The sequence below is a fragment of the Achroia grisella genome, unplaced genomic scaffold (genome assembly GCF_030625045.1).
Source record: "Achroia grisella isolate CSIRO2021 unplaced genomic scaffold, CSIRO_AGI_Agris_v1 utg327, whole genome shotgun sequence".
Classification (NCBI taxonomy): Eukaryota; Metazoa; Arthropoda; class Insecta; order Lepidoptera; family Pyralidae; genus Achroia; species Achroia grisella.
This window is the reverse complement of record NW_026712799.1, coordinates 1,991,982-2,012,959: the sequence shown is the minus strand read 5'-3', so window position 1 is coordinate 2,012,959 and position 20,978 is coordinate 1,991,982. Positions and strand designations below refer to the sequence as shown.

General features: G+C 33.1%; 1 protein-coding gene across 1 annotated transcript; it reads right to left on the bottom strand.

Moving 5' to 3' along the window:
• Positions 1-784: 784 nt before the first annotated feature.
• Positions 785-20,400, bottom strand: LOC131843665 (proteasome-associated protein ECM29 homolog). The gene is made up of 37 exons (XM_059192352.1): positions 20,267-20,400; positions 20,025-20,143; positions 19,740-19,868; positions 19,355-19,473; positions 18,944-19,069; positions 18,389-18,500; positions 17,903-18,042; positions 17,162-17,258; positions 16,617-16,706; positions 15,836-15,921; positions 15,220-15,332; positions 14,916-15,071; positions 14,395-14,521; positions 13,786-13,902; positions 13,078-13,381; positions 12,609-12,783; positions 12,123-12,500; positions 11,321-11,670; positions 11,018-11,125; positions 10,794-10,907; positions 10,373-10,487; positions 9,917-10,100; positions 9,422-9,540; positions 8,805-8,974; positions 8,554-8,660; positions 7,723-7,852; positions 7,010-7,131; positions 6,382-6,601; positions 5,603-5,857; positions 5,170-5,359; positions 4,582-4,724; positions 4,126-4,277; positions 3,339-3,531; positions 2,922-3,060; positions 2,263-2,487; positions 1,614-1,685; positions 785-1,372 (listed from the first exon to the last, which is right to left on the bottom strand). Exons 1-37 carry the CDS (start codon positions 20,316-20,318, stop codon positions 1,245-1,247), a joined length of 5,676 nt encoding a protein of 1,891 aa, XP_059048335.1. The 5' UTR covers positions 20,319-20,400; the 3' UTR covers positions 785-1,244.
• Positions 20,401-20,978: the final 578 nt, after the last annotated feature.

Below are 20,978 nucleotides of genomic sequence, written 5' to 3'. Positions count from 1 at the left end.
GGGTATAAAGATGGTCTGAAGGGAATAAATTTGACCAAAGTGGACTAATGTAAGAGTCCATTTTGTAGTTCTTGGCTGAATATGCTAGCTAAGCTGGATGTTAGAACAAAACCTGACATACAAATGTCCTATATGATAAAATTATGATGTCTTATGAGTGTATAAAAATATGTTATTTGCTGGTAAATTATTTTCTGGCTTATTTTGTTTTTATAATGTATTATGAAACTTTACTACATTGTTTTTCTGTATAATAAATTCTATATGATAAGTGACTTCGTGAATGTTGATTACACTATACAAAGATTTTGGACGTTTAGTATAAATCAAATTTTTGACACTATTACTGCTATTTCAATTCTACATTATTACCTCAAGAATATAGTAGCGCTTTAATTGTATTGATTATTTTTTAATCTTTGACATTTATAGAAATATATATTCAGAACATTTATTTTATTATTAAACCATCATAAAAATGTATAATGACAGCTAATTATTGTTTGACAACTGTTTAAAGTCAATATTAACTATAGTCCGCTAGTTATGGAAGCGAAGAATAAACATAACATTGTTGTTGTGGATTTTGCTAACAGAGTCGAATTCTCAATATATTCTAAATAAAACTTGAATTTCTATCTACTATTCAATGTAAAACTGGTTGATTTCTATGTCTGGTTTTTTAAAAGACATAGTTCTTACCTACTTTCGTTCCTCTTGAACATACTTGAGGTACATATCCAAAGCGTCGACTATTTTACTTATGTTATGCATAAAAACATGTGAAATATTGTATACTTTCTAAATACAAATAAAAATACTGTATACTTTCACAACACATGTGTAAGTATACAGGTAACACAAACTTAACATTTTGTTCTCAGTGGGGAAATGTATAAGTGTGGTAGTAGGTTGGTTATTGCTTATAAAAAAATACTTTATATATACATACTTTACTTCATTCCATAGTTTAAATTTATTTTAATTGCTACATTAAAATATTGTGATAATATATTACATTTGTATGTTTTATTCATTTTACCTGTTGTCTATATTCATTACACAGTAGCTGAGTGGCATTGTTATATAAAAATAGACATTAAATACTGGACTGGAGCATATAGCTGAATTTCATATAATTAAACACGGCTGTGCTCAGAATAGCACAAAAATATAATGAAACCCATTTTAATATATATTTTTTTATTATTAGTCCGACTGCATTGCGAATAAATAATCATTTTCTACTTAAAATGAACTTTGATACTATCAACTTTGGTTCTTATTTCGTGTGATGAATCCTTTGACAGATCTTGAGCATAACACTGGTATATGTCTTTTAGTTTATTTAATTCTGTTGTTTTGTTTAAATCTGAAAAATAAACATAACTTTAATAAAAATATTGTTAAATGAAGAAGTTTATTAAATCCATTGTTTATACTTAGGTAAATAATCTATGCATGTCTGTTTTCGAAATCACTCATTAAAAAATAAAGCAGACAAATGATGTACGTTACGAAACAAAAACCCTTTTATTTTCCCTACTTACTCATTTTAACATAATGGTTAATTAAAATACAAATCAACAATATTGTCTTATAAATATTATTACCTTTTAATGGTTTTATTAGTATTTCCATTATATTCAGAGCATCTCTCCGATGCCTTACTTGATTGCTGTTTTCTGTAAATGAAACAGAAAAGAATGTTTTAGATTAAAAATATAACATGTATGAAGCATAATCATGTATTCAATTACTAAGTAATATATCTAGTACAAAATCTGACTAGACATAGTAGCTCTATTTGGAGAAAATATAGCAAGGAATAAAATGAAACAAACAGATCTAAACACTAATGTGTTACTCAAAAAAATTTAAAACTTTCCCAAAAGTAAAGTAGAAAAAAGAAAATATTTCTTAAAAACCTTTATACTAATTGCACTATTACTAATTGTTAAATGATCAACTAAGTATGAAATTATAAAAATAATATTTTCATATTTACACATCATTGGTCTATTTGTCGTCGTACACTCTTTACTAACCACAAGGGTAATAGAAGATTGTTCAAAGATGTATAAATTTGTTGATATATAAAGAACATATAATTGTTACACGCTTCCGGTAACGTGATCAGGTTTCTGCAGTGAAAGTTTGTTGCACACACATGCTAATAATAGTAGTATGCTAAAAATAGTAAGTAAATTCACATCTTTGAGCAAATCTACTTGATATTGGAATAATCATTTATCTACTTACTCAATGTGTAATCAATAATGAAAGAAACATGCTCCGTGACGTTAGCTATGGATTTGTCCCTATTGTTTGTGGTCACGTTATCGGTCTCCATAGGTTCATCTGCACTGAGTATGGTGAGCCTCTCCAACACCCGCGTGATAGATGTCAAGATGGCCAGCTGGGTCGACCGGGAACTTGTAGAGTACGACTGTGCGCAGTGCTCGAAGAATACATCTTGATATTTATCTATTAAAACATGTATTATAATTAGGTTATAGCAGAGTTTGTTACGTAAATAAATATAATTATTCATTATTATAGAAAGAGCAATGCTTGTAGATATATATACGGTAGAATTAAATATAGTAATAAAAACTGTCGGATATAAGTGGCTATAACTGTTATACCTTAATCTTTCTCTAAACAGCCTATTTCTCTCCATTTTTTTACTAATTTGAAGAAAATATATATAAACAGATCAAATGATTAAAATACCTTTTCTTTAATATTGACTAACAGGAGTTTATTAATTATTATAAAGTCATATTTTTTGGATGGATTCAGGACTGATAAAAACATAGTATGGTCGAAAAAAATAAAGGAAAATAAAAAAACTTTTGAAGTGTAATTTAAAAGGTAATTCAAATACTATTTATTTACTTTGAATTTCTTAACATTACCTTGCGTCTCCTGATCTTTTGGCCATGCTTTGCCTAAGAGTTCATAAGCCGCTTCTTTCAATGCGGTCAATTGTTCTCTTCTTTGTCTCGCTCCTTCATTGTCCTCTTCATCTGATTCTTTACCAACTGACGATTCATCCTACAAATATAATATGCACTTGAATATGTTATATATTAACAATTACAAGATCACCAACACTTATTAACTGTACATAATATAACATTTATTAAAATGTAAAATGAGTCATTATCTAGTTGTCGAAAGGATTTTAACAACTGTGTATGTATGTCAGGATATTTTTTATTTTTAAATAGTAGCGTATCGACAACAACAGTAAAACCTGTCGGAAAAGTGACTATTTCTACTGAAAATATGCCATATCCCCAAGCTTCACACCGAAACACACGGTAACTAACCTTGGACAATATAACCTTCACGATCTCGTAGACCTGATTGAATCGGTCAGTGCTTGTTGCCGCTAGAGCATCACCCAGCGCTGCTATTGCGTGCCTTTTGTATACCATCTCTTGTTTACGACATTCCACCACCAACGCATTCAGACAGTCTGCTACTAGCGAAGCCGGGATGGGAGCCTCGCCATCCTTTACCCTGGAATACAAATAATTCGGTATAAATCTAGATTTATACCTCCAATAACAGTCCCTGCACAAATTTATCTGCAGTGGTATACCTCTCTCATCAATTTCCATTATTACAAGATATGGCAGGATTATTACAAAGTATATACTTACTCATCAGGTATATTTTGAATTTTAATCACAAACAAAAAAGCAATCATTTCCTTTTTATAATATTATTATACCAGTTTCGATAAAAAATTCCTTGTATTCAACACATGACACGTGTAAGTAAATTGGGCTCTGTTTTCAGTATTCGCATTAGGGCGACTTATCGATTAATCGAAGACAAATACAGTAGCGAGCAAAAGTACTCTCAGAAGCGTAGAACTTCCTAGTATCTCTACAGGCCTCGGATCAACCTCACTACGATAATTTGTGTATTATGGCCACTACTATTTTTTTTATTTAAAAATTACGTGAGCGGGTAACTCTTCGGCTTCCACAAATAGGATGTTCTTTTATGCCACTTGTGTAACTATGTTCAATGGGTCAGTGCCCATTACTGTTCTTATTTATATTTCTGATATTACTATAAGAATTTTCTATTAATGTGTATACTGACAGGCAGAGTTGTGCGAGAGCTCGTAGTAGATGTTCTTTTCCGGCGAAGGTCTTCCCGTGAGCGGCGGCCAGTAGAGACCGAAGTAGCGGCGATCGTTGTTCGCCCAGACCAGCTGAGGATTCTTTACTCACTGTTATTATCGCGTTCGCCCCCTGCATATATTCACAGAATTATTTCATCTAGTAAATAATTTAAGAGAAGTAATCGTTAGTAACGGAGACTAGTGGCTCTTACAATAAAACGTAGTCGTTGAATTTACGTATGAATTTACCACACATTTTGTTCATCAGAAAATAAATGACGTCTTGCATATTGGTTTATTGGAATATTACATTTTAAATATGACGTTATGAAATGGACGCCCCTTGTCACTTTGTAAACCCCCTTCCCCTACCCGCTCAACGCGTGACGTATTTATAGACGGCCCCTCCTGTAGATGAGAATAATATAATATACCTGGATCTTCTTCGTCCAGCTACTGGAGTTGAGAGAGTTCTCTATCTCGAGTCGTATCGCGGCCAGATGTTGTCGGATGCCGCTCTCTCGCGTCGGGCTTATGTCCGTCCATATCTCTTCGTACATTTCCACCGTTGATGAATCTAATTACATAATCAATACCTCATTTACGTACTTACTACATAAATTAACGGAAAACATTGTTTATCAATTCTATAAGAATTTGTGACTGCTAATTAATAAATATTGTGTCAAAAAATAATAGATAAAGGTAAAAAATATATACAATAATAATGCACCTTTATCCCATATCAGAATCTCAGAGGCATTATGAACTGTTACCATCGCCCTGAACGTAACACTTTTACACCTTTTGCTTGGTATATTTGAAACAAACGTGGGAAAGGGCAGCCTACCGCCATCTCTCATATTAATTATTTTTTTGTATTCCTCTTTCCATCCCAGGAGAGACAGACAAATATAAATTGACAAAGTACTTTGGTCTGTTAGATTTGAAAACCTGACTTTTAGTCATAAGTCGAAATACTAAGGAGTGTGAATTTCTAAAATCAGAATATTAAAACTAACCCTCATCTTTAGGTCCATGCATTGCCAAAAACACCATAGGCGCCAATATTTCTTCGTTATCCTTAATATGTTCTATCTTAGCCTTCGCCACAGACTTCAGCGTAAGAGCGATAGCCGATCGCGACATGTCATCTTCTTTTGTTTCATATAAATTAACTAATTTCTTCATTAACTTTTCGGCTGATTGTGGCTGTAAATTATTAAACTTATTGAGAGTATTTGGATCAGATGTGAGAGAATAATCTGAACTAATATTTTTTTCATAATCTAATCTAAAACATAGTAACAAATAAGCCTGACTTTAAAATGTTGTCTTTAACCTATACATAAGCTAATATTAGAGGGTCTTGTAAGCCATATTGTATATAAAAAATACCTACATAAATTGCAAGTAATTAGAATAATTAAGTATGAACAATATTCCAGAACTTACCTTCGCATAAGCGGCCACTTGCCCAAGAGCCTCAGCGTAATTCTTCCTAACTGTGGCGTTTCTATCAAAGGTGCCATTCAACAGATTGGACATGATCTTTCCAGCTACTGGTTCCAGGTCCGCCCTCAGATAATGCGCCGCGAGGACTACGAAATGACAACACGCGACCTTCGTACCAAGTTGTGGAGACTTCATGAGCTCCAACATTTTCGGTAGCGTCTCTTTTAATACGTCGATGTCGACGTAAGGCATACACTGTGGATATGAATTGTAAATAAAGTACAAGTATTTAAGAACTAATGATCTCATTGGGAACGCCAATGATCTCAATTAGTTCTTAAGTACTTTATTTACAGTTGAACGCAACTTAGTACTTAAATCAAACTGTCGTGAATTGAAATCTGGCCGTCACCCAAAATAAATTTGTGTTAATCACTTTTGACTGGTTGACTGACTGGTTATCAAAATGACGATAAGAAAACTAAATTAATCTCAGGGACAGTAGTCGATTCAATGCACGTTTTATTTAAATATATATACCGAGTACAATGTGCGCATGTCATAAAGATATACATGAAAAAAAGTTCCAAAGAACTTGTTTTAATAAAAACAAAATCACAATAAACAGAGAGTATATCTCTGTCTAAAGTTCTTTTTAATTCGTGACTACGAGTATATAGCGATAAGGAGGCCTTTTGTACAACTTGTATCGTTTTATCTTTTAATGGTATTTCATGAAGGGAACGTTAATATTTCTATCGTCTGTGGTAACAACATACCTTGACTACAGTATCTGTGGTGTAGTGTTGTCTAGCAGCGGCGGCACGCATGTCGTCAAGTAACTCGCGCGAGTCGTTGTCTGCCAGCGCAGTGCTGAGGTAGGACAACTTGGCTGACTCTAGATCACCAGCCGCGCCAACTAATGCCGGTATCAACTTGCACAGAAATGGTTTCAGGCTATCACCCGCTGCCGTCACTAGTTTCGATACTGTTTGTAAACTGCAAGTATTTAATATACAGATTGATCATATAGATAATAAAAAAATATGATTTGCCTTTGTCTCTTTCCTAAACAAATATTTTTTTTATATGAAATAAGGAATACTAGTTGTATTAAAAAAATATATTTCATCTATAGAAAGCAAGTATGGATAAGCATCATATCACGAAGCGAGAAATACCAAGTAAAATAATATTTATAAATGGGAGAAAAAAGACAAACAAGAACAACAGACTTCAATCTGTATTTGTTCCTTTTAATAAGAATTTTCTACATTGGTTAGGTTGAAAGCTCGACTTAAACTAATTTACAAAATTCTATACTGAGAATATAAATGCGAGTAATTATATATATATATATATATATATATATATATTTCTATAATACTTCATCTACTGTGATCTCACCTAACACTGCGGACTTCTTTCACAAGATTGGTGATACCGTTATCTAGCAGTACGGGCAGTATCACTGACACCACCTGCTTGCCGTCCTTGCCTTGATTCACGTCCGATGCACGTATACATATCTGTAAATGTAATGAGAAACGCAATTTTGAATAATAATAAGTAACCGTGGTTATTATCAACGCACCTTTTGGGCTCAAACTAAGCTGAGTCTATGCTACAAATAACAACCAATTCTAATAATATTAAACAACCCTAGACAATCATATCACATAGCGCCATCTTGCCCTAAACTAAGTAGTAAGCTCTACTTATTAGTACTAGACAAATGATATATATGGTTATAAATACATAGATAATATATATAGAAAATACCCAGACCGTCACAAACGGTCATACTCATGAATACAAACGTTTGCACCGTGCGAAGAATCGAACCAAATCGAGAGTAAGGCAGTGTGCTAAACCGCTGGATCACCAAGTGGTAGAGCTTGTGTTATAAGACAATTGATATATATATAAATTAAATATATTTTTTTTAAATACATATGTAATATCCATAGAATATACCCGACCGACACAAACGATCACTCATGAATACAAATGTTTATATACATGAGTCATTTACCGTGCGAAGAATCGCACCGAATCTGAAGTACGGTGTGTTAAACCGCTGGACCATCAATTGGCTACTAATATAAGGTGACGAGAACCTTAGAGAGCACTTGTGCGGTGGAGGTGGCAGCGTTGCGGGTGCCCTCGTGCACGTCGTCCATGACGCGGAACAGTTGCGCCCACACCTTCGGCAGCAGCGGCAGAGATGGCTGCAGGCTCGCCGCGCCTCTGAGATACAACTCAAAACTCTATAAATGGCATACATGCACGTCGCTGTTTTCGTCTATCTTTCTTTGCTTATTTCTTCTAATGGTTTGTATAATCATTTTAAAAATTCCTTCCGGAAAGTTTATGGGATTAAGGACAATGTATTTGATTATAAGATCTCTATCCTAGATATTGCACACTCGCGTAAAGCGGTAAAAAAAGACAAAAAATAGAGAAGAAATTTACTATAAAGATATTTAAAATTAAACGATTTTTTTAATTTCAGTAGAAAATTGCTACATATTGATAAGGCAGTCTATTGTTATGTCTTTGACTTATTTTATATAAACCATGTTTGCCCTACTTGCGATAATAAAAACGAATTATATTTAAGTAGGCACGGGCAACTATACAAATACTGTATAAAACATTTAAATAAACTGAGTGATCTCACGCTTTACGGAAGCTCAGCGAGATAGAGCTACGTTCGTTCTGTGACTTCATTCCGTGACTATTATATCTCCGTCTATGGACTATAATATGTAGAGTATGAATCTTTATACTGTATTTATAAAAAAATTTAAACTGTATAATTGTAATCAAACAAATATAGTATTACGATGTTCAGTAGTTCTTCATATAGCATATATGCCCCAATATTCTCTAAATAAATCACCTGTATATTATATCATTTTAATCAACGAAAATAAGACTAAGCATACCTCAGCAAATCAGCGAGAGCATTACAACAGGACATCCTCACGCGCCACTGATTGCTTGTTAAGTTCGCTACCAAGTCATCCAGAATTTCTTTATGATATTTTTGCACCTGTGAGAGACATCGAAACATGCAAAATAGTTTTGAAATGTATATAAAGCTGTCATATAAAAAATATCACAGATCATAGTACATACTAATGTATACAAAAGAATATATAAATAGCTTAATGCTTCGAATTATAATAGAACTAACCGTGGCGTGAGTGTTAGGCACGAGAGCATGCCAGATGGCGGCCATGGAGTTCTGTATGCGCGGCGTGGGATCGAACCGATAGCGGAAAAGGCGCGGCACGATGCGACCCAGCTGCGGTGCAAGCGCCGCACCCGCGCTGCGTGCGATCGACTGGAACCCAAATGCCGCGCCTGCAATAATTCGATAACATTATTTTAAATATCTGGAAAGCTAATACGGACAACTTAATGTAAAGTGTAAATCGGTCGTTATAATACAAGAATGACAACACAATATAAAATGTATTTACGGCGCTCGTGTCATGTAACCTTATTAGAATTAATAAAAGAAATTCGTCCCTTACCGAATTTAAAGGCAGCTCATGCTGAAGGCATAATATTAACAATCTCATAACATTTCGTTGGCGAATATTTGTTAATACACAAAAAATCATATTTAATGAACAAGATTCTTTTATATTGTCACAGTATAAAACATACATATAATACGCCAACTCCAACATCTACAACAATACTATGATAGCAAATACATTCCTGTATTCCTGAAAATCTGCATTTAACAAACAAAACAAATAAGAAACACATTCATATAATTATAGTAACCATCAAAGCACTCACCTTTTTTCGAGTTCCATACAGAATTATGATGCGCTAAGTGCATAAATTTATACAGCAGGTCTGGTTGATTCAAATCCGAAGCCAGTGAACATAATTCCTTGTATGTAGAAAGATTCCCGCTGAAACAAAAAAAATCATCCACAAAATCTGTACGTATAATAAATTCGCAGCATAGTACAAAATGAAGACACTTCTGCTCTCTCTTCGCTTAGATACTTTCAGATCTTTGAGCTTAGCTAATGCAATTTTTAGCAATAGTAGAGTCATTCAAGAGGAAGCTTTATATGTACCATGCGAAGCCGAGGCGGGTAGCTAGTGTAAGATAAATAAGAAAAACTTTTACATTTTTTTTTGTACACGCTAATCTCAGAAATGACTTAACTGCTTTGGATATGATTTTCGGTAACGTATTGTAGTAAAATTACTTCACATTGTGTTAATTTTATAGCAAACGGTTAATAAACAAAATAGAAAACGGGAACAGTGAGAACTTACCCAGTGGGCGCTTTCCCCAGTTGACCCTCTTCAAATATCTTGGTATCCTCTGTGACTTGTGTGACGGCACGCTTACCGCTCGTCAACTGGTCTATGATCTGAGAGACCAGAGCTTGCTTCTGACTCTCATCTGAGTTCTGATACACAAGGCTCAGACCTTTACTGGCCACATCTTGTACTATCTCTGTTAAATTAAGTTATATTACATACTCGATTAATAAAAATGTCTTTAAATATATTTTATTTGAATAATGAACACTTTATATTCAGGCTAGTAAAAAACATGACATAAAAATATGAAATTGCGGCAATTGTTTTCATTTGTCGAGAAATTTTATCAGGAAAAATTGCAATTCCATTGAAAATATATCAGTATTTTGGGTACACTTTCAAATTAACCCTAGTTATACTCCATATTTTTCTCTGCTACATTACATAAAGTAATGTTCAACTTACCGCTATTTTCCGAAAGGTAATCCATAAAAACGTTTTGTAGTTCTTGCAACTTATTCTTTATGGGGACACGTTCAGGGCAATTCTTCAAGAGTGCTAATAGCCATATACTTGTTGCCTGAAAATATTATTAGTATGTAAATGTTTCTTTTATTTTTCTATGAGGAGAACAATAACAAATTTTCTTTCATTTCATTCTCCAAGAACATCACGTTGTCACTGAATATGTATGACAACCCTTATGCGTTATAATTACTAAGAACTATTCTAAATAATCTCAGAAATGACTTAACAATTTCCATTTAATGTCTTCCAGCAAACATCCCGTAACAAAATTTGTTCCATTCCAATCGGCTTAGAAACAAAAGTTATTTTTCCGATAACTACGAATATAATTTCATTTATGTTTAATAAAAATATATACTTGTCTGGAGTGTGGATGTGGCTGTTTCCCGATTTTGAATAGCTCTTGAAGCAACCACTCGAGTAAATCATCATTTTCTTTTTGTGCTTCTTTATTTGTAACTTTATCAGGACCCTAGAATAAATAAATATATTAACTACCGTGTAAATATATGTAGTTAGATATTATATACGCTAGATTACATAAACCATTATCTTAATAATGAAATACACTACAATAAATACCTCTTTGGGCAATTCTGTCCATAGGTCTCTATTCTCGTTAGAGTTAATTCCTTCTACACATAAGACTAATGATTCACCGATCTGCAAGTGAATCTCAAACTCTTTGCTCTGAAAATATAATAAAAAACATAGAATAAATAAATATAATTTATAAATAAACTAACATTAATTCAAGTACCAATAAACCAATACCAAGTACAGCAAAGTCTATTGATTCCATTTCCAAGTATATTGATTCTCTAAAGTAAAATCACATACTACAAATAAAATAGATGATCTAGATAACTAATCAAATAAACTCACATCTTTAGCCATCTGCAAGAAACCTTTAACAATTTCCTTCGGGAACGGAAATCTCTCGCCGCAACATAACAAGCCGAGCGTATAAAGTGCTTTCTCTTTGACCTTTGACGGTAATTTCGCGTTGCCAACAATTTTGAACAACTTATCCGCTACTGTGAATTTTGTGATGACGTCATCGCCCACAACTTCTGTATCACTCTTGTTTATATTGAATGGATTATCTGTCTCCATGAGTGCGTCTTGTTTTGTAGTGGAATTGGGTAGCGGTAAGCTAGTGCAGCGTGCGAGTAACGACACCGCTGAACAAGACGTACTGACCAGAAGCGTTTGAGGATTGATTAAGTAATTAACTGTAATAATACACAAATACACTTATTACAATTGGATAGAAACGAAGATTACTTTTCTTCGTGTATGAATGGCCTGTTGGAATCAGATTGGACAGTGAAGTAGGGATAGGACCAGGATATCGCATGGATGTCGACCTTATAGAAAAAAATTTTGTTAGCAATTTATTCTATAAGGTCGACAGTTATGAATACTAATATTTTTTTCCTTTTTACCACAACTACTATTTACACTAATTCACATCAAAAACGACATCTACATAAGTTGGTCCGTAATTCCAACATGGACATAATAATACATATAAATAAGTACGATATTGAAATAGGTACGAACGCGTCTGCAGTGAATGTTTAACACGATACTCTTTTAAGTCTATAAAAAACATATATAAATATTTGTAACCAGATTGGCATTTTTAGATATAAAAAATATTATAATATAAAAATATACTCACCTAAGCATAAAACACCCTCTTTAAAAGGTTCCCAGTTTGTAGCGTTGAAACCTTTGCCACCAAATTTCCCTTTCTTCGCCATCACAATACTTCTCTCACACAAGTGCGCAAACGCACACAGATACCCACACTGGGTTTCCAAGTTTTTATTCCCTCTTCCCTGCGCCACGAACTCTGTAATCTCGTTATCTATCGCCGATTTCTCACTTGTATTCACTGTGATAATCGCGTATATCACTGCGGCTGTATCTCTGATCTCTTCCTTGGTACTGGTCGTAAATAAAGTCCTGAGGAATGGGAGTAAACTGGAATATTTGCCCGACATTTTCTCTGGGACACAACCGACGATATCGAGAAAACAGGTTAGGGGCATTATTTCTGAAATTTGAGTAAATTGGCTAAGTACATTTATGAATTATCAATAGCTCTCAATTAGGTAACATTCAGAAGTCTAATCTGAGGCAATGATAATGTGATGAAACTTACCAGGACTAGCAGTCAGTATTGTAGTGATCATGGTCAAGTATCTCTCCAGCACTTCAGTTTCGAGCAACTTGTCATAGAAGTACTTCGTTAGGAGGGGAGAGGTCGCGTTCGGGTGATTAGAACAGTCCTGCAGATCTGCGTCTTTGTTCAAGGTCATACGCATGTACCTCAGAATCTGGGGACATTAGGGACATTATTATAAATTATGTTTTATAACATCCAATATCGAGTAGGTATATGTAGATAGTTTTTTTCATTATATAATCTATAACATAAATAACTAAGAGAATATTGACAATTCAATACATCATTTTACTATATTTAATTAAGTCAGACTTCAGTAGTACGAATCGTTGTTGAGTGAAGGCTACAGTAGCAGCAAATACTCCTATGCAACAGTAGCTTATACGATTATGGTCCCTATTTGTGACGCAATAAAAGAATATGATAATCATCAGCTTGCACTCACCTCCTGGTACGTAAGCGGATGAAATTGCAACACTTGATTACCGATCACGAATCTATGTTTAGAATTAGAGCCCTTCTTCCTTTTCTGTATTTGCTCCCAAATATAATTAACTACTTCCTTGAATCTTGGCACTTTAAATTCGACCACTTCCTGTGTTCTGTCCCTTTCTTTCTTTGATGTATCTTCATCTATATTGACTACTGTTGTCTCTTTCCTTGATACGTTGTTAACTACATCCTCGATTTCGTTTGGACGAGAAGTGCCGTATAGATATTTTAGGGCTTCAGTAGATATTTCATCTTGACTAAAATTTTAAATACAAATGTAAAACATGAGACTAAATAAATTTTAGTTTTCAAGGTCACAATTGCCAGTGTGTTCGTATATGTTAATCTCAGACACAGCCTAATCAACACATGTTGAGTGTTATTGTTGTACATACAATTTGTGTCGTTTTAATTCGTTCACAAAAAAATTGTTACAAGTTTGGGTAGAGTTTTCACCATTGTATTGTAAATATCAGACTAAATTTAAAGTAATGCTATCACTTTAAATTTCGTCTGTTCTAATCCATTCCGTTTACAACCTAAATATAATGTTATAAACTATTTTTATGGAATGTACCACAGGTACGAAGTCTCAGACCAACTACCGCTTTTATTTAACCTTATACTTTTTACTTGACTTCTAAGTCTAGTGAAAACTCACCTGTCACCACTGGCTAGTAGGAGTAAGTATCTCGAGGGCACATAGTCCTGCGGGAACACAGTGGCCGAGTACCTCATAGCCACATATCGTATCATAGACTCGTCGCTGTGCATGTAGCTGTCAAGAAAATATTAGCATTTTTATAACATGCCCATTTTTATAACGAGGGCGTAGCCATGGTGCGGCAGGGTGGAGCCCTTATTTATTTATTTAGTTCAATTAACACAATATAAACTTACAGGTAATTGCCAACACGTTTATATATTAAAACTATTATACTCAACTATATAATGACAAAAACATTCTTATTTTATTTATTATAGAAGGCAAGGCTTCTGTGTATACGTCAGCATCTTGGACCTTACCCAATAATAAATTTAATAGTTGCAATGCTCGCATAGTGGCACAATTATTAGCGTGGCTAGTACGTACCGCCGTAGTTGCAAACAGTCGGACACGACGACGGGTGACACTTCTTACGTAATTCGGTGGAATATTAAATCCTAGGTTAAAGTTAGGGCGCCAACTGTTCCTAAATCCTTACAAACAGTTGAGTTTACTAATCTTCTACTTCTGCACATCAGTTTTCGAATAATAGATAATACTTACTGATCAAGCAAAGCAAACAGTGCCAACGCTTGTGGCTCATCAAACGGACTAGTTGGCTCATCCACTTCCATCTTACTGCTCTGCGATGTACTTGGACCTTCGGCTGTGGATGCCACTGAAGGCGTTTCTGATAAATAAAAATCATATCATTGAATGAAAACATTCGTCTTGACATCATCATGATTATTAGCACGACATCTTATCTACTGATCAAATAAATTGTAATAAAAGTATTTATATTTATCTTCAAGCTTGTAGATGAGGGGTATTATATCATAGAGGGGTGATTGGGTGATTAGGTGACTATATAATGGCAATTAAGACTCCATAACTAGATAATTTAAAAAATTACCATCAGTCATCCCATTGTATCCCATTTATTTGGGGTCGGCGTATATGTTTTTCGCTTCCATTAATTAAGACTCCATAACTAGATAATTTAAAAAATTACCATCAGTCATTTAACATTGTGTGTGGCAAACTAATTTGCTCAGTGCAATAGACAAAACGTAATTTTATACCTTTAGGTGTGATTTTATAAGCGACTGCCATCTCGAGAATCGCATCTCTTAGAGCTGTCTTCATCTCCGGCGGCGCCTCGGGAATCTTCTTAACGAGTTCCTCAAGTAATGCAAATTGATTATTGATACTCTCCGGGCACTTCATTGCCAGTCTACCTGTTAGAAACATATTTATTTAAACTTTATTAACAAACTGACTTTATTCACACAATCTTTTACGTCTTTTTTCACTGAGAGCTCGAAAGACGATGGGAGATGGTTCGGTAAAAATTACGAAATCATTAAAAATATATGAGTAACATACCTAAGCACATGTAAGCCTTAGGCTGGTGTTCAGCGTGCTCCTCTGATCGTACTAACTTGAGCAGGCCCTGTAGAAATACTGTCGCCACTTTCTTTAGTTGACTCTGGTCTCCACTAAAAAATATTACAACTCATTAATATACTATTAAACTCTTAATTCATTTTATTTGAATCATGCTTGCTCATGCTTTACGATTCATTTGAAATGGTAATGCATGAGCTTTGGGTATCACGTGATAACGTGATGTCTGAAGTGCAAACCATTTATATTAGCGATTGGTAGTAATTAATGGTAATTAGAATAGGGGTAGACAGACAGCATGTGTATACCATTCCAATTACAAGTTATACCCTGATATACATATATTTTAGGAATACATATATATTTATTAGGCATACTCTAAAGCAATAATAACAACAAAATACACAATCAAGTAAAAAAAACTATTTATCTTACTTATTTAATTACTAAATTTACTATTATTCCGATACCAAAACAGTATTCATTGAGGATATACCAAGTATAAAACTACAGATATTTATAAATTTATATGAAATCCTTCCTCTACTTGCGAAATGAAGTCCCCGAAGTGTTATAAATAAGTACGCTCTCTCACCTGTTAATTACGTTGAGCAAAAACATAAGTGCCATGTTTCGGAGACGCGAGTTCGTATTAGGATCAAATAAAGATGAAAATACCACCTGAAAAATAATATGTACTATTTAATATCAATCAAAGTTATAAACCTGGCAGGTACTTGACCTCTTTGTAATTACCTGTATTTTTTCATACTTAATAATGAATATACCAAGCCGTACATATTTAAATGTGAAGCTTACAACGAGTAGTTTACATTATTATTAGAGTGTGTACTTTAAAAAATATATATACATATACAGACATGTAGGCATAAGCTGTGAATGTGACACATGCAGGGCTGATGTCTACTACATTATAATGGTACTTACCGTGCAATGATTCATTACTAAAATATTCTAGTCTTACAGAAAGAGCGTTATTAACCCAAGAGTTCATGAGCTCTTAAAGCTATTATTGTAGGATTATCAATGTCTAATCCCATCACCAAACTATAATTAAATTATTGAAATAATATGTTTTTTCATAAAGATATATATTAGTGCACTCGTACATTATTATATTCAAACTGACGATTCTCTTACGCTGCTACCATTCGATTGAATCGTTGATTACTACGCCAACCTTCTTTGGAAATGCACTAACCGGAACGTGAGTATATAGGAGCATAGGATAATCGTCCCACAAAGCTAGTAATGTGCAATAGTTGTTGCAGTATACGTATTTTATAAAATATAACAGAAGATTGAAAACCATAATGAAATAAAATAAAAAAAAAGTGCTAAGAAAAATAATTAACCTGAACACAATGCGGAAACATGATAGCGGGGCCAGTTGCTTTGTTCAGGTACTGTATCAGTTTTAAACGAAGTCTTGTGCACGCAGGCACCTGTAAACAATAAAATCATGTAAAAAGACCAAATTGCTTACGTCAGTTACCGTTATCCACTTAAGAAGACGGTAACTGACGTAAGCAATTTGGTTTAAAGCTGTGAAGCTTATTATCAGACTGTCTAATAATATTGTGACGCCGACTAGATGGCATACATTTTGTACAACATTTGTACACATACAACTATTAGAAACTATAATACAAACCATCTCGATATAATACAAAATATAAACACTATTCTATAGTTCTGAATATCAAACATTTCTGGCAGCAATTCTGATTACTTATTTCATTTTAGATAAATATTATAAATAACTAGAATTTAATACAGTACTACTAATATTATATGTTTCGCCTACACAGCATACTTACTTGCTCTTTAGGGAAGGTAAGGCTCAGTCCTGCCTCAGAGATAAATAATTAGGCAATTTTATACATTAACTTCAACTAACCTTGCGATCATCTGGTGGCACTTTTAGTCCTCCCCAGGTACCCAAATACAATGAATAAAGAGGTGCCACGACTGCAGGCTGCGACCAATCCACAGAGCTGTATATTTAAACACATTCCACTTAATTCATGAAAACTTGAAAACAACATACATCTTAATAATATAAACGCAAAAGTTTGGGAGTATAGTGGTTTGTTACTGTTTTACGCAAAAACTACTGAACGGATTTTGATAAAACCTTACAGTAGTATTAGTAGTAGTAGTAGCTTATACATCAGAATAGGCTATATTTTTTATTAAAAATTAACGCGGGTGAATCGGCGGGCAGTGCTAGTAACAGAATAAGAAAATGTAAGCAATAAATGTATCCCTTACATTTTTTATACTACAATTGTGGCAAACAAGAGTAAGATCCATATGATAGCAATAGTTACCATTGCCTATAAACACCTGAAATCTCACATATGAGTAGCTGACCCGAACTAAAAAAGACATGCAATAATGTATAGGAAAAATCATTCTACATTACTATTTTTCAAAGCATAGCAAAACACTAAGTTCTTTATTATTACTGCAAACAGATTTAAGAAAATACTTGTAATTAGAATTATTAGAACAGCTACATACAAGAAGACTGTACAAAGTCTTATACATCCTTCTGTTGCTTATACATATTCTTACCTTATACATATTCTTTATTTTTATATAAAAAGAAAACAAATATTATTATTTCTAAGTTTACCTGTTCACCCTTATCAGAGGACTGTTGGCGTGATTAGCAACACTAAACCGAGAATCGGCAGCGGCCACGATCAGAGTCAGCAAAATATCGTTATTGTTGAATATATCTTTACTTATGAAGTTTACTATTGAAAGCTTCATCTGAAAACATAATTTTAGTTTATATTAAAAATTTTGTAATATTATATCAATAACCAAATAGACAATTTCAAAATAATTTTCTACAAGTTATGTAGATATATGATAAATTTTGAAGATAAAATTTTAAAATATACTGCTATAAATATAAGGTTTATGCAATAAAAAAATGTACAATTGCTAATTTTTGTCATATACTGTAGAACACTTATCCTACAAGAATGAAAACTGTAATTTTTTTGTTTTCATTTAACTACTGTGTCTGTAATTTGATTTATATTTTTTATAGTAATGTAAGTCTCACAAATATACAAAATACAACACATAATTATAATAAGCTAAATAGTACCTCTTCCAATTGATTAGGATTCATTTGGGTCTTATCCACAATCCTTTTATATGTTTTCATGCTCATTCCTGGCGGTACCTGGAAATCACTTTCTCCAGCATTTGGTAGAGCCCTAGAAATGTTTAAATATAAATAGAAATGTAATATCACAGAATTTCTCAGTTCAGTTAATATTTAACAGAAGGGTGTGTAATGTCAGGTCCAAGATACTGCATCCCAATAATCTTTCTAAGCATATTGGGAAACTGTAAAACTTGTTTAGTTTCATGTAAATAAATATACCTATATAGACATAAACTTAGTACTATTGTGCCTAATGAATTCACCATAATATGATAATGAAGCAGACTGACTGCCTACATAAACAGATCATAATGATGAATGATGGACTTCTATCATCATCCATAAATAAAATTTTAAATAACTGATATTTAGAATTATTTTAGAACTTCAGTATCTTAATCTCTGTAATAGTGATGATGTTCTTATTACTAGTCAAATAATGAAATCTAATTCTCAATTATTTTTTATAATGATATAAAAAGGAATGGCTACCTGTAAGGCAGTAAAAGAACATCAGTCGCAAACTTCAGTATCAGGGAAGCTACTTTCGGCTTCTCTTTCAGATTTAAATTGCTCTCCTTGATATCTCCTAACAGTGGCATCACAAGCATCAATAACCTGGGAATCATATAAAATCTCAGCATAATTAAAATTTTGGATACAAGTTTATAAACATAGGAATAGTAACAAAATACAAAAATATACAGTAAGTAAATATAATAAAATAGTAGCAGCAAATTATACATTTTTTACATGATATAATTAAATTTGTATTTTTTCTTTATATTAGTTTATTGTTACATTATAACTTAGCATATTGATAAAAGACAATCTATTATAAAACAAACATTATTTTATCTTCATCAAACATCTTTTTTCATTGCAATATCACTTTAGACTTACGAGTCTTGATGTCCCTGAGGTTTGTTCTCTAGTGCTTCCAACAATGATGATGCTAAAATCAACTGCTGATCACGAGGCAATCTAGGAAACCCCATTGTTATGTATATAATTGAAAAATTCTGAAAAGTATAGAATGTCATGAAAACAAATAATATTCAGGTAAATACACTACAATACTTAAAAATCATTAAAATATTTGTATAATATGTTATAATTTTGTAAATATTGTTTTGTATCTCATAAATATTTTTAAAGTAGGCTTTATATAACAGTATAGAAAGACTAAACATTATTTTGATTAAATGCTTAAAACAGACAGATTTTACTCTATATAATTTTATAAATGGGTCAGCTTTAAAAAACCTGCATAAATAAAGTAACTCACAATAATAAAACTGTTTGCAGTAGGGTCCCGATAGAGCTTCAGTAATGTTTCCACAGGAAGCTGTACATCAGCACGGCACTTCACTCGTTTGTTTACATGTACCAATAATTCCATCACTTTAGTTCGAACCTTAAATAAATATAGTCAAAAGATACAAAGCAAGTTTCACACATTAATTAATTTTATTATAAAATATCCAAAATATTCTTCTAATTAAATAGTTATAGTTGATTTTAGGTGGTGCTGTGGTATACTGAACAAATTTGAAAAATTTTGGTAACATACCTGTTCATGAGGAGATGATAGTTTTAAAATGACTGGAGGCAAAAACCTAGTGAGGCAGCTTTCCAGCTGGTCGTCAGTGTCCGCATTACCAAGTCGAAGAAATACACGGTCCAAAAGCACTGAAATAAACACAGATGACGCAGCAATAAACAAAATGTAACCGGTTAAAAACAATAGGTTACCATCTGCAAGGATAACATTAAATTAATTTAAAATAAAATAGTCTATGAACAGATACTCACTTAAGTCATTGGCACAGTCGTTGGCGCTTTCTGTTACCTCCATCTCGGACATCGCGAATGAATTCCAGGATGTCTTTTTGCAAATAAAGAAATTTGGAATACAAAATCAAGACAAGAAGAACAAACAAGTTCACGCAAATTTGACAACCATGACATTTCGTTTTTGATGACACTGACATTTATTTGACATAGACGGTAATTATGACCACAGAACACCTAATTATAGTGGATTCACATTTTCATATTATAAAGTTCATAATAAAAATAAAAAAAATAGTCAATATGTACTCTCGGCGAATTTGAACACTCTCAACATGGACAAATTTTACAACTGCGCGAGACATTTTCGTCCCATTCATTGTTATTTAAACGAGTATTTAAATTTAGTCCAGTTTTTTTAACAATAATTATAAAATACATTAATGAATGATAATTTAATATTACATCATCATCATTAATTATATAATATATTTACATTGACTGAGCACAAGTGTAGAATGAAAATACCATGTCAGGTCAGTTGGCTCATCGTGGTCACTTCAACTGGAATTTTGGAGATCTACCTAACATGGTAACTATCACTTCTCCTCTTACTGTGTCGAAATTTGAACATTAACGATGCTTCTAGACTATAAGCCTACGTATACAACCACGTTGTTCGCGCTATAGACATTGTTTAGCACAGCGTAATTAATATTTATATGCATGAACG